Consider the following 21,319-nt stretch of genomic DNA (forward strand, 5'->3'; position numbering starts at 1 on the left):
CCACACAGATCCTTATGTCCCCATTGGCTTTTGGGACCACTACCATCCCTGCACACCGGTCTGTGGGACTCTCTATTTTAGACACAGCTCCAATTTCTTCCATCCTCCCCAACTCTTCCTTTACTCTGGCCAATAGGCACACGCGGGGGGGTGGTAAGGGCATAGGGGACAGCATCCTCTTTCAGGCGGATTTTGTAGTCACCTTCTATCCTTCCTAGACCAGAAAACACTTTTGGGAATTTATTTTTGAAAACCTCACCTGGGTCCTCCAGTTCGTTCACTCTCTCAATGAGTTGCAATGCTTCAATTGCTGGCAGCCCCAGCAACGGTCTGGCTAGAGAGTCAATGACGAAGACAGGCTAGATGGCACTTTTGTCTTTACTCTCCAGTTTAATCACCAACTGCCCTACCACTGGTAATATCTTATTACTGGGCCCGTACAGTTTTTTGTTTGTAGAGAGCAAAGGGCCATCTCTGCTATAGCTATACAGCCTAGTTGGGATAGCTGTCACTGCTGTCCCAGTGTCTAGTTTAAATGACACAACCTCCCCATTGAGTTTAATGTCTGAATGCCAGCCAGCATTGTTTTCCCTTACTTCTCCCAGAGAGATGCTGTCCTGCTGTACCTCCTCTGAGACCTAATGAGTTTGCTTTAATCGACTGATAGCTGAAAAGTGTCCTCTCCTGTGACATTTCCTGCATTCCGCATCCTTTGCTGGGCAATCTTTCCATCTGTGGAAAGGGGATTTCCCACATTTGCGACAAATACATAACTAGCTACTGGTGCTGTCTGATTGTTTTCTCCACGTCTGTCTCTGTTCTATGTTCCCCTCTGTTTTTTTAGCTCGGTATGAAAATGCATTTATTTCCTCACTCTCTTCGCTCTGCATGGAGCTGCTGTCGCGCAGCATCATCTGCTGTCTTTTTACTGTTTCATTCTGCCTAACCTGGTTTACAGCTTTGGACAAGGTAAGCTGGGAATCCAACTGTAACTTTTCAGAAAGTGATATATTTCTTATTCCCACTACAATCCGATCTCGGATCAGCTCTTACCTGAGCGCCAAACTGACAATGTTCTGCTAGTTTGTGAACAGCTGTGATAAAACTGTCGGTGGTTTCACCCTGCTCCTGTTTGCACATATTAAACCTAGCTCTCTCAAATATAATGTTGTGTCTCCCTACAAAATGCGTTTCAAAACAGTCTTTAACGGCACTGTAGTTAAGTTTATCTTCCTCAGTCAACGTTGAAGCATTTAATATATCCTCAGCTTCATCACCCATAGAGTAGATCAGTGTATTAACTTGAAATGCCTAATTTCTCACGTTTAAGCCTGATGCTACCCTGTACCTTTCAAAGCGCCTGATCCATTTCGGCCAGTTTTGAATGTCCATACAATCAAAATTCTCCGGGGGACTAATGCGAAATCCATCAGCACTAGCCACTGGCCTGTCCGTGTTTGCGCCAGAGCCTGTTGAACTTGAAGTCGCAAACCCTGAAATCCCGCCAGCTTCTTCCTCTTGCAACATATTGCTTAGCAGTAACTTAGTCCTTGCTCTTAGCTAGCAAAATAATGATATGCGCTGTTTTATCTCCAACACTGTGCCCTCCCTGCTTTGAAACAGCCTGAATGTATGATTTACTTGGTACGTCCTTCACGTTTATGTGAATTTTAAGACCACTTCTGACACCATGTAGTATTATTTAAAATAAGGACGCGCGACAACGAGGTTCTAGCTCCAGCATGTTTTACTAACCCAACCCTCGCATGTCATACATAGGTACGAATACCCCCAAGGGGCATCCTACTACAGTCTGGGTGACTGGTCTCAGATAATCCGGCCAAATTCTCTAAAATGACATTGGAGGTGGCTTATGGTAGAGAAATGAACATTCAATTATCTGGTAACAGCTCTGGGGACATTCCTGCAGTCAGCATGCCAATTGCATGCTCACTCAAAACTTGAGACATCTGTGGCATTGTGTTGTGTGACAAAGCGGAACATTTTAATGTGGCCTATTATTGTACCCCAGCACAAGGTGCACCTGTGTAATGATCATGCTGTTTAATCAGCTTCTTGATATGCCGCACCTGTCAGGTGGATGGATTATCTTGGCAAAGGAGATGTAGACAGGGATATAAACAACTTTGTGCACAACATTTGACAGAAATAATTGAGGCTGTTCTGTGGGAAAAAGGGGGTGGTGCAACTCAATATTAGGAAGGTCAAATCAAATTGTATTAGTCACATGCACCGAATACAACAGGCCTATGTAGACCTGATAAGGGAATTTATATGTTTAAAGTAATGACTAAAGAATTCCACCCTGAAACGTAATTATTAGATACATGACCTGACCTGGTTGGAACTCTGAAAAGCTTACGACAGGAAAAAGACCATGTCAAGGTCCCTCTAATCTCGGGAGGGAGGGAACGGCAAGGAACTGCCAGCTTGGTATTGATAAACGAGGAATGTGGACTGTGGGGAAAATTACAGCCCACCTACTGTTTGTGTGTCTGTGTGTGCGTGTAAGTAGGTGGGGGTAGGAGTTATAAAATGACATGTCTTTGTATTTTTGACTTAAGAACGTTCTCTGAATAAACCTTACGGACCTTTTGCAGAAGCTGAGTCTTTGCCTATGTCACGGCTGTCGTTGGTGAATGAGGACCAAAATGCAGCAGGTACGTGTATGCTCATATTTAGATTTATTAACTTACAAAAAACAACTGAATACAAAATAACAAAACTACTAGAACTAACAAACGAACAACTAAACAGTCTGGCAAAGCCTAGGGCTGAACACAGAACAATCACCCACCCTCATTTATGAGACTCTCAATCAAAGGCAGATAGAAAACACCTGCCTTCAACTGAGAGTCCCAACACCAATTCACCAGACATAGAAACAGACATACTAGACTCCACATAGAACTACCTAGAATAAACCATAACCCGGACATACTAAATCAAACACCCTTTACACAAACACACCACCCCGAACCACATAAAACAAATACCCTCTGTCACGCCCTGACCAAACTACAAACAATTAACCTTATATACTGGCCAGGACGTGACAGTACCCCCCCCTTAAAGGTGCTACCCCAGAAGCACCTTAACACAAAAAAAATATAAATACCCCCAAACAATACCCAAAAGAAAGATTTCCCCCTTTCTAAAGGGAGGGAAGGGAGGGTGGCTGCCGTCAACGACGGCACTGTGCTACACCCCCCCTCCCCAACCCACCTATATTGGAGGCGGCTCAGGTTCTGGCCGTTCCAGGCAGTCTGGCAGTTCGGGGCAGTCTGGCGGTTCGGGGCAGTCTGGCGGCTCGGGGCAGTCTGGCGGCTCGGGGCAGTCTGGCGGCTCGGGGCAGTCTGGGCAGTCTGTCAGCTCGGGGCGGTCTGGGCAGTCTGTCAGCTCGGGGCGGTCTGGGCAGTCTGTCAGCTCGGGGCGGTCTGGGCAGTCTGTCAGCTCGGGGCGGTCTGGGCAGTCTGTCAGCTCGGGGCGGTCAGGTCAGGGCAGTCTGTCAGCTCGGGGCGGTCAGGTCAGGGCAGTCTGGCCACTCCGGCAGGTCAGGGCAGTCTGGCCACTCCGGCAGGTCAGGGCAGTCTGGCCACTCCGGCAGGTCAGGGCAGTCTGGCCACTCCGGCAGGTCAGGGCAGTCTGGCCACTCCGGCAGGTCAGGGCGGTCTGGCCACTCCGGCAGGTCAGGGCGGTCTGGCCACTCCGGCAGGTCAGGGCGGTCTGGCCACTCCGGCAGGTCAGGGCGGTCTGGCCACTCCGGCAGGTCAGGGCGGTCTGGCCACTCCGGCAGGTCAGGGCGGTCTGGCCACTCCGGCAGGTCAGGGCGGTCTGGCCACGCCGGCAGGTCAGGGCGGTCTGGCCACTCCGGCAGGTCAGGGCGGTCTGGCCACTCCGGCAGGTCAGGGCGGTCTGGCCACTCCGGCAGGTCAGGGCGGTCTGGCCACTCCGGCAGGTCAGCGCGGTCTGGCCACTCCGGCAGTTCAGCGCGGTCTGGCCACTCCGGCAGTTCAGCGCGGTCTGGCCACTCCGGCAGTTCAGCGCGGTCTGGCCACTCCGGCAGTTCAGCGCGGTCTGGCCACTCCGGCAGTTCAGCGCGGTCTGGCCACTCCGGCAGTTCAGCGCGGTCTGGCCACTCCGGCAGTTCAGCGCGGTCTGGCCACTCCGGCAGTTCAGCGCGCAGTCTGGCCACTCCGGCAGTTCAGCGCAGTCTGGCCACTCCGGCAGTTCAGCGCAGTCTGGCCACTCCGGCAGTTCAGCGCAGTCTGGCCACTCCGGCAGTTCAGCGCAGTCTGGCCACTCCGGCAGTTCAGCGCAGTCTGGCCACTCCGGCAGTTCAGCGCAGTCTGGCCACTCCGGCAGTTCAGCGCAGTCTGGCCACTCCGGCAGTTCAGCGCAGTCTGGCCACTCCGGCAGTTCAGCGCAGTCTGGCCACTCCGGCAGTTCAGCGCAGTCTGGCCACTCCGGCAGTTCAGCGCAGTCTGGCCACTCCGGCAGTTCAGCGCAGTCTGGCCACTCCGGCAGTTCAGCGCAGTCTGGCCACTCCGGCAGTTCAGCGCAGTCTGGCCACTCCGGCAGTTCAGCGCAGTCTGGCCACTCCGGCAGTTCAGCGCAGTCTGGCCACTCCGGCAGTTCAGCGCAGTCTGGCCACTCCGGCAGTTCAGCGCAGTCTGGCCACTCCGGCAGTTCAGCGCAGTCTGGCCACTCCGGCAGTTCAGCGCAGTCTGGCCACTCCGGCAGTTCAGCGCAGTCTGGCCACTCCGGCAGTTCAGCGCAGTCTGGCCACTCCGGCAGTTCAGCGCAGTCTGGCCACTCCGGCAGTTCAGCGCAGTCTGGCCACTCCGGCAGTTCAGCGCAGTCTGGCCACTCCGGCAGTTCAGCGCAGTCTGGCCACTCCGGCAGTTCAGCGCAGTCTGGCCACTCCGGCAGTTCAGCGCAGTCTGGCCACTCCGGCAGTTCAGCGCAGTCTGGCCACTCCGGCAGTTCAGCGCAGTCTGGCCACTCCGGCAGTTCAGCGCAGTCTGGCCACTCCGGCGGTTCAGCGCAGTCTGGCCACTCCGGCACTGTTGACTGCGGCAGCTCCGACGACTGTTGACTGGCGGGCAGCTCCGACGACTGTTGACTGACGGGCAGCTCCGACGACTGTTGACTGACGGGCAGCTCCGACGACTGTTGACTGACGGGCAGCTCCGACGACTGTTGACTGACGGGCAGCTCCGACGACTGTTGACTGACGGGCAGCTCCGACGACTGTTGACTGACGGGCAGCTCCGACGACTGTTGACTGACGGGCAGCTCCGACGACTGTTGACTGACGGGCAGCTCCGACGACTGTTGACTGACGGGCAGCTCCGACGACTGTTGACTGACGGGCAGCTCCGACGACTGTTGACTGACGGGCAGCTCCGACGACTGTTGACTGACGGGCAGCTCCGACGACTGTTGACTGACGGGCAGCTCCGACGACTGTTGACTGGCGGGCAGCTCCGAATACTGTTGACTGGCGGGCAGCTCCGACGACTGTTGACTGGCGGGCAGCTCCGACGACTGTTGACTGGCGGGGCTGGGGACACGCACCTTGGGCTTGGTGCGGGGTGCTGGTACTGGGCGTACCAGATTGGAGACACGTACCTCAGGGCTAGTGCGGGGAGCTGGCCTGGGGCTCCATCCTTGCCCCTCTTCACAGCCCTTGTGCCCCCCCCCAAAAATTTCTTGGGGCTGCCTCTCGGGTTCCCTTAACTCTTCCATAGCCCTGGACACGAACCTCCTTAAATCCACCCATGTCCATCCATCCATGCTGTTCTCCTGCTGCTTGGTCCTTTGGTGGTGGGTGATTCTGTCACGGCTGTCGTTGGTGAATGAGGACCAAAATGCAGCAGGTACGTGTATGCTCATATTTAGATTTATTAACTTACAAAAAACAACTGAATACAAAATAACAAAACTACTAGAACTAACAAACGAACAACTAAACAGTCTGGCAAAGCCTAGGGCTGAACACAGAACAATCACCCACCCTCATTTATGAGACTCTCAATCAAAGGCAGATAGAAAACACCTGCCTTCAACTGAGAGTCCCAACACCAATTCACCAGACATAGAAACAGACATACTAGACTCCACATAGAACTACCTAGAATAAACCATAACCCGGACATACTAAATCAAACACCCTTTACACAAACACACCACCCCGAACCACATAAAACAAATACCCTCTGTCACGCCCTGACCAAACTACAAACAATTAACCTTATATACTGGCCAGGACGTGACAGCCTAATTATTATTAAACCCAGGGTCTTACAAATCTCGGGGATTGGTCAAAGCTTAAATAATTGTTTAGTTATCATCATTGGGATTGAAAATTCTCGTGATAAGACCTTATAGTGAAATGCTTACTTACAAGCTCCTAACCAACAATGCAGTTAAAAAAAGAGTAAGAATAAGAAATAAAAGTAACAAGTAATTAAAGAGCAGCAGTAAAATAACAATAGCGAGACTATACACAGGGGGGTACCAGTACAGTGTCAATGTGCGGGGGCACCGGTTAGTTGAGGTAATATGTACATGTAGGTAGAGTTATTAAAGTGACTATGCATAGATGATAACAACAGAGAGTAGCAGCGGTGTAAAAGGGGTGGGGGGGCAATGCAAATAGTCTGGGTAGCCATTTTGTGCTCCAAATGTTTTGTATACTTAGTGTATATTATATATGCCACTTGGCATACGCTTTTATCCAAAGCAACTTACGGTCATGTGTGCATACATTTTACATAAGGGTGGTCCTACGAATCGAACCCACTATCCTGGCGTTGCAAGCACCATGCTCTTAGCCTGACGATTCACACTAAATTCTTCTGCTGCTCTGTCGTTCGCTACATACTTTAATCTGAGACTGCCATCATTGAAGTTGTTCGTGGTGACTAGGGGTGTTGTACAAAACAAAGTCATCAGCGATTGGATCGTCTCTAACCAATCAGAGTATCAAAGCCAAGGACACATTTTCAAACCTGCGTGTTACCAGAGATACTGGATATAGTGACAAGACGCTTGTGTCTCCGCCCTAACAATAGGATTCATTGTCCACAGAGCGGACCGGCGGGCTGTTAAGCTCCCGCCTATTCCTCTCTTTGGATTGGTGGATACATCTCGCTATTTGAATACTTTTTTAAATATTCGATTAGGGGTATTGACGTCAACCGCCTGTATTCAATGGAAAGTGAGATGCTATGCTAGCCTCATGAATATGCATAGACATCTCGAATATCAACAGAGACAACTCTGATATAAAATATTTTTTCTCAAAGTTGCCGGGATGTCACCTGCATCACACTTATATCAGTACACTCGTAACAACCTAAGCATTACAAAACTTATATGAGATCAAATAAGCCTTGTGTATCAAAATAGCTATTCATTTTTATCTTGACTAAAAGTCTGCAAAACAAAGGAGTTAATTGTTGACTTCAGGAAGCAGAGGAGGGTACATGCCCGATCCACATCAATGGGACTGCAGTAGAGAGAGTCAAGAGTTTTGAGTTCCTCAGCGTCCACATCACAGAGGACTTGTCAAGGACCAACATCATCACCACTCTTGTCAAGAGGGCACAACAGCGTCTCTACTTCCTAAGGTGGCTGAGGAAATTCGGAATGCCATCCCGGGTCCACTCCAAATACTACGGCTGCACCATCGAGAGTCTCCTGACCAGTTGCATCACGGCCTGGTATGGGAATTGCTCCGTTCATGACCGCAAGGCCCTCCAGCAGGCGGTGACGACGGCCCAGTACATCACTGGGACCATGCTCCCACCCATCCAGGACATCTACTTGTACATCTATGGTACCTGTTCGCTCCCTAACCATCGGGCGGGCAGACAGTATCGGAGCATGAGGTCTGATACCAACAGGCTCAGAGACAGTTTCTATCTACTAAATTTAAAAAAACTGGACTGACCAGTTGCTCTGATTCTCCACACCTTAGCACACATGCACTCACTCATACACATAGACATCCACACATATACATTCAGGCTACACACATATCACAACTGCTTCTACCAGACCCTTAGCCTCAGTTTATACATTGCCCCATCCCCCCTTCCCCAATACACATGTACATATTGGACTATAAATTGTTCCTTCCTGTATTATACTTATGCTAAGATATGTATTCTATTCTACTGATCCATTTGCTTTATGTTCATATTGTTATCTTTTAGTATTTCTTATTGTTGTTGCATTGTCGAGAAAAGAACCTCCAAGGAAGCATTTGGTTGGACGATGTATACCATGCGTACCCGTACAAAACAAAATGAAACTTTAAACTAAATTTGACACTCTCTCATTACCCCCCATACAAAAACTCTTCACTTGCTTAATAATTATTGATCTGCTTAACCTGGAGAGATTTTGGGCAGAGTATAAACCCACTCGCTTCGCCTTTTCCTCTCTGGTTTTACCCACATGTGTTCTGGCTCTAGCCCAACCAATAGGTTTCTGGACCAATCAGACGGCGCCAAATGTGTTCGCATTTGGTGAAGAGTAGGGGAGATGCTCAGATCCAGTCTTATTGCGAAGAAGAAACTAACATCCAAAGGGAGTGGTATAGCGTTTGACGGAGCAAGGAGTCTGGGTAGCCAGACAACCTGCTCAACCTACAAACTGAGCAATAGGAGCCCCTCCCCCTCATCTCTCAGGTCCCTCTCATAATTAATAATTTTTCAATAATGCATTTTTATTTTTTATTTTTACATTTTATTTCACCTTTACGGTTACATTTGTTGTATCCCAAATAGACCTGGAATGATAAACCATAAATGACCGACAACGACATTGCTTTGCTCTTATACCGAAGCGATTTGACTAATGTTCCTGTAGATTGTTCTAAAACCATTATTTGGTCAAAAGTAATAGCTTATGCATTATGTTGATTACTGCTATGAAAGGCTGCTCAGTAAAGTAACTGTCAAAAATCTATGATAAATTGGCCCACATGGAAAACTAAAGGCATAGAAACTGTAAATGACTTGGTAATAAGAAATAAAATTACTTCCATTACAGAATTAAAAAGCAATTTTGGACTGACCAATGTAGACATTTTCAAATTCATGCAACTTCGACCTGAAATCTATTGGAAATTAGAGCAATGTTAAGGGAATCCTATTTGAATCAGAAAAGGATACCCATATGATAGGTAAGCTATACAAACCCTTGCAGAGAGCCTACCCAATTGACAGTCTCTTAAAAAAGTATATCAACTATTGGAACCAAGACTTAAAAATAACTGATATTGGCACAAGATGGAGGGAGTGTTGGAACATAACTAATGAAATGAGTTAACGAAAATGTATGCATAATCCAGTATAAACTAATGTATAGAATTGATTATACAAGAGACAAAATTCAAACATGTTACAGCACAACTACATCGTCATGTCTTATGTGTAAAGCTAACAACAGTCATGTCTTAAGTATAAAACTAACAACAACTCAATAATTAATGCATAGCCGCTGGAAGGATTGATAAATCAAATTAAAATAATAATAAATGTTTTAATGTAAAATGTAGAATACTAAATTAGTGCACTATGCCTTTATTACTCCTGTATGAGCAGAGAAAAATACTCCTTAGCAGAGAGGGGAGCAAAATACCCCCCCCCCCCCAACAAAAAAAATATATATATATTTTTGGGGGTGGGTGGGGCACACCTACCTCCCGCAGCTATGCCCCAATCAGATTATGTTTTGCTTTCACTTTTTCAGGCTGGGGCAAAGGGGAAAAACTCTGTAGCCCTTGTCAGGCAAGCAAACATCTGGCTCTCATCAGTCTTATCGTGGCTTACTTGATGACTTTGAACTGTTTGTCTCTCGTAGAAAATATGTTAACAGAGAAGATTACAAAACTGTGCCAGAGTTCCACCAGTTCAACTCTTTGGGGTTGGGGATCTCGTTGTCGCTATATTTTCTTTTGTTGATTAGCCAAACATGGTTGTTGGAGGCGCATAACGAACAGAACGGTGAGCATGGGGAAGTGGCTGGAGAAATTGGATGTGGAAAAAAATGGCGGAAGCGGATGATGAAGTGGATTCTGAATCTAATAGTGGTAGAATCAAGGAGAATTGGAATATTGTCCAAAAGAAAGGAAAAAGGAGCAAAGTAGAGTACAGAGAAGAGAATGTCACTTCGTATCTTGTAGGAGTACGGTTTGTAAATGAGGAGCAGCTGAACAAATTACCAATATTGAGGAATCCATTTGAGATATCCAAACTGGTGGAGAGAGTGCTGGGAAGAGTGAAGGCTGTGATGATCACTAGAGGCGGGTTTGTTTCGATTTTTTGTGCTTATGAGGAACAGAAGAAACGTCTGTTGCGTCTTACCCGATTTGATAAGTTTGAAGTGTTGTGTGTGTCTCTTAGGAACAGGGCACATCTCAAGGGGGTTATATCTGGCGTATCGTGGGAAGTATATGTTGAAGAGACAAAACATATTCCTGGAGTAATTGATGCACGTCTGATGAATCGTAGGTGAATGAAGAAAAGTGATTTTATCTGTTATTTTGTTTGTTGATATGGAGTCTCTCCCTACTCAAGTGCAGTTGGGGTATATTAACTACAGTCAGAGCATTTATCCCAAGACCAATGCAGTGGGATCATTGTAAAGCTTTTGGTCATGTAGCAAGTGTTTGCCGAAGGGAGAAGCCGAGATGTCCAAGTTGTGGAAAGGATCATATTACACGGGAGCCCAACATTTTTTAAAGGTTAAGAAGGTGGACTTTGTGACTTTTATAGTTATGGTAATTAATGGCACTACCAAGGTGGAGAGAAGGTCCATGAAGATAGAAATCATAGTGATTGTGGCGGAGCGGTTCCTGGGGCTGAAAGATTTTTCAGCGAAGGAGTTATGCAATATTGGCACAAGCCGTACCACCCTCTCAGGTCCCAGAGCCTGATAAGGGAGATATGGAGAACCAAAAGAAGGAAGAATTGGGAGTTTTGTTTGTTTTGGCAATGTACTCTTTTTAATAGGATGGATTAAATTATGTTTCACTATTACATATATATATATATATATATATACACTGCTCAAAAAAATAAAGGGAACACTTAAACAACACAATGTAACTCCAAGTCAATCACACTTCTGTGAAATCAAACTGTCCACTTAGGAAGCAACACTGATTGACAATACATTTCACATGCTGTTGTGCAAGTGGAATAGACAACAGGTGGAAATTATAGGCAATTAGCAAGACACCCCCAATAAAGGAGTGGTTCTGCAGGTGGGGACCACAGACCACTTCTCAGTTCCTATGCTTCCAGGCTGATGTTTTGGTCACTTTTGAATGCTGGCGGTGCTTTCACTCTAGTGGTAGCATGAGACGGAGTCTACAACCCACACAAGTGGCTCAGGTAGTGCAGCTCATCCAGGATGGCACATCAATGCGAGCTGTGGCAAGAAGGTTTGCTGTGTCTGTCAGCGTAGTGTCCAGAGCATGGAGGCGCTACCAGGAGACAGGCCAGTACATCAGGAGACGTGGAGGAGGCCGTAGGAGGGCAACAACCCAGCAGAAGGACCGCTACCTCCGCCTTTGTGCAAGGAGGAGCAGGAGAAGCACTGCCAGAGCCCTGCAAAATGACCTCTAGCAGGCCACAAATGTGCATGTGTCTGCTCAAACGGTCAGTAACAGATTCCATGAGGGTGGTATGAGGGCCCGACGTCCACAGGTGGGGGTTGTGCTTACAGCCCAACACCGTGCAGGACGTTTGGCATTTGCCAGAGAACGCCAAGATTGGCAAATTCGCCACTGGCGCCCTGTGCTCTTCACAGATGAAAGCAGGTTCACACTGAGCACGTGACAGACGTGACACAGTCTGGAGACGCCGTGGAGAACGTTCTGCTGCCTGCAACATCCTCCAGCATGACCGGTTTGGCGGTGGGTCAGTCATGGTGTGGGGTGGCATTTCTTTGGGGGGCCGCACAGCCCTCCATGTGCTCGCCAGAGGTAGCCTGACTGCCATTAGGTACCGAGATGAGATCCTCAGACCCCTTGTGAGACCATATGCTGGTGCGGTTGGCCCTGGGTTCCTCCTAATGCAAGACAATGCTAGACCTCATGTGGCTGGAGTGTGGCAGCAGTTCCTGCAAGAGGAAGGCATTGATGCTATGGACTGGCCCGCCCGTTCCCCAGACCTGAATCCAATTGAGCACATCTGGGACATCATGTCTCGCTCCATCCACCAACGCCACGTTGCACCACAGACTGTCCAGGAGTTGGCGGATGCTTTAGTCCAGGTCTGGGAGGAGATCCCTCAGGAGTCCATCCGCCACCTCATCAGGAGCATGCCCTGATGGGAGGTCATACAGGCACGTGGAGGCCACACACACTACTGAGCCTCATTTTGACTTGTTTTAAGGACATTACATCAAAGTTGGATCAGCCTGTAGTATGGTTTTCCACTTTAATTTTGAGTGTGACTCCAAATCCAAACCTCCATGGGTTGATAAATTGGATTTCCAATGATTATTTTTGTGTGATTTTGTTGTCAGCACATTCAACTATGTAAAGAAAAAAGTATTTAATAAGATTATTTCTTTCATTCAGATCTAGGATGTGTTGTTTAAGTGTTCCCTTTATTTTTTTAGCAGTATATATCAAATGTTGGTTTCAAATTGTCCAATTGGTGGCGACAATACACCTTGTTGGGTTGTTGTCCGCCATAAAACCCACAGAAGAAGAAGAAGGCGCATGACACTGACAGCCTTCTCTTGAAATCCAGCTCAAACTGCTGGAAAGACAGACGTCAGACGTTGATCGCCTCATTCGCTAGACAGGAGTTTGTTGTGTAACGTTAGTGGGTAATGTATCAGATTAGATGGCTTTTGATTGACAAAATGTCTCAAGTTTATGTTTGTTTTCATGATAGCTAGCGACACACCAAGAGTAAAGTACACAACTTACTAACTAATTTGCTTGCTTGCTATCCAAGCAGAGGAGCTAGATGTTATTGCCTGATATCTCATGAGATACAGTACTCTTTTGTCGTTACAAACCTAGCTAGGTAGTTACAGTAATGGTAATGTTTGCCTTTGCCTGCCAGCCTCCTTATGCAAAAGTATCGTAACGAGCTATGCTAGCTAGCTAAATAGTTAACTGTTGTTGAGATTCTCAACTATTGCTTCCTTGAATTTAGCTATTGATAATTCATTAGTATCATTGAACCTTTGCCAGCTAGGTCAAAATGTATGTATTTTCTTGTCTTCTTGGCAGACATGGAGGAAGCCAATCAAGATGCCTTTGACAGAGCCAGGCTGCAGGTGATCAAAGACGGCTATGAAAAGGCCTTTGAGTGCATTAACAGGGGCCTGACAGAGGATGAAGCTGGCCACAAGACCCAGGCCCTGGCCCAGTACAGACAGGGACGCCAGCACCTCCTCAGGGCCATCAGTGTGCCCTCAAAGGGGCACGAGTGTGTGGGCTGCTCCTGGGAGTCAGCCCGCCAGATGCAGCACAAGATGCAGGAGACTCTGAACAACATCACCACTCGATTGGCGGTCCTAGAGACCAGCCCAGACCCTGAGCTCCCACCACCTCTAGATGCCTCTAATGGAGTCCCTGGGACAGCTTCTAACCTTTACCCCAAACTGGAGAAGGAGAAACCAGAGCGGCCATCTCCACCCAAGCTACTAATGACTAATTGCCAGGCTGGAGCTGTGGGAGACATTGTGTCTCCCTCCCTGCCTCTTTCTCCCACTAGACAGCCTGTGGTGCCTGGTGAGCTGCCCCCAGCCTACTCCTCCCAGGCGGCTGATGGCCACCTGACTATCTCCTACGGGACAGAATCTGGAGAGATGTCGCTGGTAGGAGAGGAGTTTTACAGCCACATGTCCCCCTCTCCTCAGAGCCTTGGGGAGGATGGAGAGGAACTCTTCTTCCTGTCTCACGGGGTGCAGATATTCTTTGTCACACCTGACGGCCAGGTCAGCGCTCCCTCCTACCCAGGGTACCTGCGGATGGTCAAGTTCACCAGCCAGCAGTCAGAGAGAGTGCCCAACCGCCCCCCAGCCTTCCTGCAGGTAAGAAGGATGGGGGGTGATGAATTCTAGTCACTGTCTAGGTGTTGCCATTTACAGTGCCCTTAATATAGTGTCAACACTTATTGTATTCAGCATTGTATGATGAAATCACAGGGTTCTTGGAATCTGTTTCCTTGACCTCTCTATCTGTTGTGCACTCTAACACAATTTCATCATCAATGGTTTGCTCTACCTCTGCTCATAAACTCCCTCTTGTCTTACAGAGAAGTGTGTGTGGTGTTTAGAATAGGGTTGGGCTCCTGTGTGTGGGATAGGCTATCAGAAGCACTGCAGCCAGATAATGATCTGTGTCCTGCATCATGTGATTAGTGACTCAGTGGCCCTAATCCCAGGCAGGAGGTCTCTATGATGTCATGGTGGGGAAACCCCAGTGGCCATCAGGTCAGGTTCAGAGGGACAGACAGTCGTTCTATAAAAACTCCCTATACTGTCCTGTGTGATTGGCTGTACTGTTAATATGTGATGGGTTATACTGTTCATGTATTCCAGGTGTGTGATTGGCTGTACCCGCTGATGGCCACTGACTCCCCCGTTCTGCTGTGTAACACAGGGGTGTTCATGTTCCCGGACATGATGGCGTCTGCCCCGGGGTCCTACGTGGGCGTTGTGCTGTCCTCTGAACTGCCTGTAGAAGACAGACAACTGTTCCAGGACCTGTTGTCCCAGATGACAGACCTCAGGGTGCAGGTGAGCTGCTGAGGCTGTGTCTCAAATGTCACTCTTTCCTATATAGTGCACTACATTTGACCAGGGCCCATAGGGTCCTGCTCTCTGACTGGCCCATATGAAAGTGTCTAGGGGTCGGCTGAATGGCCCGAGGAATGGTAATAGAATAATAAACGCATCTCTCTGGCAGATGTTTTTGTCAATTTCAGGTGTATTTGAGTCATTGAAAGATGTTAAAGGTACCAAAGCAATGCCACACCATGACAAGTGTCCTTTTGCAGAAGGTTATGGACCCTGGATGAAAGAATGACAGGGTTGCCAACATCCATTCTTAGTCAGCAGTTCAGATTCAGGAAGAGTGACAGTTTCCAAGCGTTCTTTGTTTTCTTATATCACATTCCACTGGGATCATTGACTGGAAGGTTAAAATTAGGGATTTGGCCCAAAATGGAACGCTATTTCCTTCATAGTGTCCTACCGTTGACCAGAGCCTAGTCAAAATAGTGCACAACATACGGAATAGTGTGCCATTTAGTACAGTGGTAGATTAACATGAGCTATTCTGCTCTCTCTAGCCTCAATAATGACTCTGATTGGTCCATATTTCTGGTGTTATTCCAGAACTACTGATGATGTAAATGCTGCTCTATTCTGGTGTGAAAATGTCTGCTTGCTGCTGTAAGGCGCTCCACTTCACCTGCGGGTCTTGGGCCAGAGCTCTATGGAACCTGGTCCCAAGTAGTGCTCTATGTAGGACATAGGGTGCCATTTGGCATACAACACTAAAGGCTCTACTGCACTGCTTGCTCCCTGAATACACCTCAGCAGTTAGGAAATTTAGAACAACAGGCAGATGAAGAGCATTAATGTGTGCTAATGCTCTTATCTGGCTAGAACACAACACAGCTTCAGTAGTCACTACAGTAATGGAGTCGGACTGTGGTTTTTGTCCCCGAGCAACAGTATTCAGCCAGGCTCTAACTGAGGACATGTTGCTGATAAACTACCTGTCACATGTACAGCTGCTTCTGGGATGGAATCCAATAAGCAAGTAGGCTTTTCATGATCACATATGGGATATATGTACATTTAGGAGGTTGTCTTGTTGAGAATAGCAATGATGGTGTTAGAACATTACCCCTCTGTCTGTTTTCCTCAAGCAAGGAGATCTGAAACGTGTCTGGTGACCATGTCTTTGTATAAGAGGAGAATGAGACGTTGTGATCAGGATGGAGATAGGGTGCCTCTTCTCCCTCTATGGTAGCAGGGGGTTACTAGGGGGTTACTAGGAGAGTTAGGGTAAGGCACTTGAGGTTACTATGAGGCAGGGTCTGCTAGGCTCCAACTAGGCTAACCAGTCCGGTAACAGTGATAAGTTACAGAAAACCGAGAGAACCGTGACAACGAAGCAGAGTTAATCAAACTTTAATGTTCTTCTGCTAATGCTCTACATATGCACCAGCAGGTGTCATAAAACCACTGTTGCAAAACACCATATTAATACAAGTCCTGATGCTGCAGGCTCCAAATGAGGCAGCAGACAGCATCAACCTGAGCCAGAAGGTGTCCATTGCTCCCCTCGAGGAAGAGGAGGTCCCAGCAGCAGGAGAGGAGGAGGAGAAGAACCTGCCAGAGTGGAGTGAGAAGGTGGCCAGCGGCATCCTCACAGGTCAGACCCAGGGCCCTAACCCCTACAACCCTAACCTGAGGCTGTAGGGGTTAGGCTTAAAGTTGTATGCTGTGTATCACTCACTCACACATACTGTGTTTCTTCCATCCAGGGGCATCATGGCTGAGCTGGGGCCTGGTGAAGGGGGCTGAGTTTACTGGCGTAGCCATCCACAAGGGGGCGTCGAAACTGCGGGAGCACATCACCCCCGAGGACAAGCCAGCCCATGTCAGCCCCTCCGTCTCCAAGGGATTGCATGTAGCCAAACAGGCCACCGGGGGCGCTGTCCGCGTCAGCCAGTTCCTGGGTGAGAAGCAGCTGAGTGTCTGACTGATTGCTTCAGGTGTTGGAAAGAGTTGACTGTCTGATTGGATGTGGATGGGTGTATTATGTGTGCTGTTGTGTTAGTAGTGGACATTGTATTATGACGGGGTGTGTTGTTTGTAGTGGACAGTGTGTGTATGGTGGCAGGGTGTGTGGGTAAGGAGCTGGCTCCCCACGTGAAGAAACATGGAAGCAAGTTGGTCCCGGAGTCCATGAAGAAAGATAAAGATGGACGATCCAACATCGATGGAGCCATGGTGGTGGCTGCCAGCGGAGTTCAAGGTACACATAGTCACTGTTGTGGTTGTTATAGTCACTAGGCTAGTGATTGTATAGGACAAGAGAGAACAACACAAACGTTGGCCGTGTGCAGTAGATCACCTGCTGGCTGTCAACAAACGGTGGAGAATCAACATAGAATGTAGAATCGATGAGAAATGAATAGATAATGACTGCCGATGTTTGGTGGTCATAGGTGATGGGACGGCCACCCGCTACGCATGGCCGACGTTCGTATTGGTCTGTCTTGTCCTTAAGGACAGTTCACATGGATGATGTGCCCCCTATTCTACCAAGTGTCTAGTCGTTGTTGTGGTTCCTGTGTTTCTACCTGAAGGCTTTGCTACCATGTGGACCGGCTTGGAAGTAGCAGCAAAGAACATCACCGTCTCCGTTGCCTCAGAAACCGTCAACACTGTCAAGCATAAGTAGGTCTTTCTCTGTACACTTCAACCAACATGTGTTGTCTGTGGTCTTCTCAACCAACATGTGTTGTCTGTGGTCTTCTCAATCAACATGGGTGCATCTCAAATGGCACCCGATGAGCCTATGGGCCCTGGTCAAAAGTAGTGCACTATGTAGGGATTAGGGTGCTATTTGAGATGCAGTCATGTCAAAATAAATAAATATGTTGTATTGTCACACACCAGATAGGTGCAGTGAAATGTGTTATTTTTACAGGGTCAGCCATAGTAGTACGGCACTGCTGGAGTAAATTAGGGTTAAGTGCCTTGCTCAAGGACATATCGACAGATTTTTTTTTTACCTCGTCAGGTTGGGCATTTGAACCAGCAACCTTTCGGTTACTGGCCCAACGCTCTAACCATTAGGCTACCTGCTGAATGTGTTCTGTGCTTGGCTCATTCACCATGTGTGATTGGCAGTACTACTTGCTTGACTGTTTACATTTGCTCCTGTCCACCCAGCTCTGATGTGTATGTCTGTTATTTTGCTTTCTAGACCAGGTTTTGCTAAACACTCGTTTTATAAGCAAAAACAAGCAAGCACTTACTGTACATTTCCCTCTTCCACTTATTTTTCAGATTCAGGGGTCTACAAAACATCTTAGACCCACCTAATGACAAGACATGTATTTTCTCTTGAATGAACCCTCCTTAATAGTAACGAGCAGAATGGCCAAGACTTAGCCTCTGTGTCTGGATGGTCTGAATGTACAGCTGTTAGATTCACCTCTACTCTCTAAACACTGGGCTATGCACCTGTAATTCAACATGAAGCTTACTCTGATTTCTCTGGTGTCTAACTAACCAATTCTTTTTCCTGACTTCATTGAAAATAATATAACTATTCCTAATGCATAATCATCGTATGAATTGATGCACTTTTATGTGTATTATATGTGCAATCACCAGCCCCACGATATAATCAGCTATATGTTTACAGATGACTGAATAGTCAGACAACTTGAATAATTCTGTTGAATTCATGCTCTGCATGGGTGGTGGCTTTAATCCTAGTTGCATGTTGTTGCTGTCACCCCAACCCTCCCTGTCACCCCCTCAGCCTTCCCCCTCTCACCAGTTGGTTGTGTGTGATTGGTTATAAGGTATGGGGTGGCAGCCGGCCAGGCCACAGACCATGCTGTGAACTCAGCCATTAACGTGGGCGTCACCGCCTTCAACATTGACAACCTGGGCATCAAAGCTGCGGTGAAGAAGACTGGCAAACAGACGGCTGTGGCCATTCTGCAGGACTACCAGCTACAGGACCCTAACACTAACCAGAAACAAGTGGAGAAACGGGACAAATAGGCCCCATCCAGGAATACGTTTTACGTCCCAAATGGCACCCTATTCCCTAAATAGTCACTACTTTGGACCAGATCAAAATATAGAGAATAGGGTGTGTTTTGGGACACATCAACCCCTAGCCCCATGACACTTACCCTAGTCCTACCCACAGAGCACTGGTGTAGATATGAGAGGACTGGATAGGTGTGAGCATAACGGCAAAACTTCTACTTGCATAGTCTGTCATAGGGAAAGGCTGAGGTACAACCATATTGATTAAATGTGTCCATTTTCTTTCAGATCTACCCTAGTGCCTAGAGGGTAGAGGCTAGGTCTGCGTCCCAAATGGCACCCTATTCCCAATGTATAGTGCACAAAGGGAATGAGGTGCTATTCGGGATGCACCCATGTCCTCTTTCCTTTAGAGCCTTAACACACACTTAGATTTCTTTATAGAAGAATACAATGTAAATTATTTACAATAAATATTTTATATTTACATACTAGTTGACTAATAGCCTATAGATATGTTACCAGGGTTTGATAACTGTTAAGCACTTCAATTTTCATAATGAATGGTATGACATTATAATGTCATTAATATAATAATAACTAAGATGAACATTGTATATAGGGAAGCTGATGTATTATTGCTAAATTATTTGTGTGCAAGACACTGGAATAGAATAAGTCACGTATGTGATACAAATATAAACTGAAAATAGGATTATTTTTAAACATTTCAAGACTACTGCTGTTGACCTATTGTAGTAACAGTAGTAGTATTACTGCAGTAACACTGTCCACATTTCAGTATATCTGGAGGTGAAGGTGTATCTGAGGTGAGGTTGTACAATTCCGGTAACTGTCCCAACAGGATTTCTGGGAATTTTGCAGAAGTTACTGGAAATATGCATCCCTTATCTGAAAGTCAGGGGGGGACCCAGCAGCATGCTAACTATGTGCTATAGGAATACATGTTTGGGTTCATTTAATCAATGAAATAATGTTCATTTGTGAACAAGACGAATCCAAGCATGCACATGAATACATGTAGTTTGTATAGCTGTTGAGGGTACTGGATAAGATTGAACAAGGTATACTTTAAGGTGTACTCTTGTCATATGACTTTGTAATGCAGAGGAAAGAATCAATCCAAACATAGAAGCAGTGGAGTTTTGAACTGGTTTGAGAATGGTCCATGGTTTGCTTAGTATGCCTTAATAACCAATTACTAGATGCTCTATGCTGCTGTAACCAAGCAAGCCCACACTACTTTCATCTTGGTTGTGCTTGTTAAAGCTGTGATATTAATTTTCTATGAAAGGACACATTTTTTCATGTGATGTAAAGAAAGTGATATTTTTTTAAACTATGACATCTGGAAGAAATGATTATGGAAAAATTAGTTCTACATACATCAACTGTTTTGGCACAATCTGTACGTATGTGGGAAGTTTTGGAGTGTGTGTTTAAGATTAGTGTCGCTGTACATGTAATGTTCTCAACATTCTGTATTTAACTTGTAATGCTGTCTACCATTCATAATTTACCTTGGGCTGATGTTGATTCAATATGAATTGTCTTCAGTAATATTTCCCCTTCAGGGTTAAGTGAAGGCAGACTGTCTTTCTGGTGTGAATTTGAAATATCATGCAGGCATTGAATACACATCAGTATTCTCACAAAGTGGTTGTCATTTTCTTTCTAAATAATGTATCTGTGCTCCTGTGGCCCTATGTGAACAAATAGTCACATGGTCTGATGATAAACCAAATATCTGATATGTAATAAAAAGCTATTGAAGAATGAGTTATATATCATTGGTTTCCTTGGTTTGGGTAGAGCATGTCATATGTCTGTCTACTACAAAATGGAGCATTTTCATGCAGATGCCCCTCAAATGAACCTGGCAATCAAATCAAGGTAGTGAAATAGGATCATTTTCAAGTGTTTTGCAGCACGTTATCCAAGTGATTTATCCTGAATGCAAAGTAGCTCGTTCACATTCAGTTTAGCTGAATCACATTCAATCCAAGTATGTTTTCTTTTAATTGTTTATGCAATTTCAAATGAAAGCATACATGTTTGTTTTATTAACAAGGAATAATGAGTAGAAAGCTGAGGTCAGGAGGCCACTATTATTATTAGGCTGTATTACTCCTCAATCACAATACCGTATCACTGTACTATTATTTGAAGTTTAAGACCTAGTATATTTTGTTCATGATTGACATTTGAGTTGTGTGTTTTTGTCAATTTGTGATCAAGACAGACATGGCTAGCTACTGTGAGTCGGAGCGCTGAAAGCTACCCTGTATCTTCTGATGGGTTCTTGATAAAGAGCAGAGCGAATTTCCTTCTGCTCAAAATGAAATGATTGGATACATATGTCACACACCATCGATTCATCACTTATCACTGAGAAGGTTGAGAAGGTCCATAGATGCTGTAGTCTCATTGTTGAGCTTCTCACCGAAACACATGTCAGAATTCATTCTTCAAATGA

The 21,319-nt window shown here is 46.6% G+C and overlaps 1 protein-coding gene across 4 annotated transcripts; it reads left to right on the forward strand.

The window, feature by feature from the left end:
- Positions 1 to 9,820: 9,820 nt before the first annotated feature.
- On the forward strand, positions 9,821 to 20,622 carry LOC115206227 (spartin). Of its 4 annotated transcripts, none has more exons than XM_029772937.1 (8): positions 9,821 to 10,043; positions 13,295 to 14,100; positions 14,611 to 14,808; positions 16,309 to 16,456; positions 16,569 to 16,763; positions 16,904 to 17,062; positions 17,397 to 17,487; positions 18,627 to 20,622. In XM_029772937.1, the coding sequence occupies exons 2-8, from the start codon at positions 13,297 to 13,299 to the stop codon at positions 18,829 to 18,831; spliced, it is 1,800 nt and encodes a 599-aa protein (XP_029628797.1). In that variant the 5' UTR covers positions 9,821 to 10,043; positions 13,295 to 13,296; the 3' UTR covers positions 18,832 to 20,622. The 4 variants fall into 4 exon arrangements, with proteins under 4 accessions (XP_029628797.1, XP_029628799.1, XP_029628796.1 ...); XM_029772939.1 differs by lacking the exon at positions 9,821 to 10,043 and adding an exon at positions 12,774 to 12,882 and having other exon boundaries at positions 18,103 to 20,622; XM_029772936.1 differs by lacking the exon at positions 9,821 to 10,043 and adding an exon at positions 12,774 to 12,882.
- The last annotated feature ends 697 nt before the right edge of the window (positions 20,623 to 21,319 follow it).

This window comes from Salmo trutta, chromosome 13, assembly GCF_901001165.1.
Source record: "Salmo trutta chromosome 13, fSalTru1.1, whole genome shotgun sequence".
NCBI lineage: Eukaryota > Metazoa > Chordata > Actinopteri > Salmoniformes > Salmonidae > Salmo > Salmo trutta.

What these genes read in the sequence shown, in the direction of transcription:
- LOC115206227 (XM_029772937.1), top strand. Translation starts at nt 13,297, where the DNA reads ATGGAGGAAGCCAATCAAGATGCCTTTGACAGAGCCAGGCTGCAGGTG. An exon ending in GCCCCCCAGCCTTCCTGCAG is followed by an intron (nt 14,101 to 14,610) that starts GTAAGAAGGATG and finishes CATGTATTCCAG; the next exon opens with GTGTGTGATTGGCTGTACCC. An exon ending in GTCAACACTGTCAAGCATAA is followed by an intron (nt 17,488 to 18,626) that starts GTAGGTCTTTCT and finishes ATTGGTTATAAG; the next exon opens with GTATGGGGTGGCAGCCGGCC.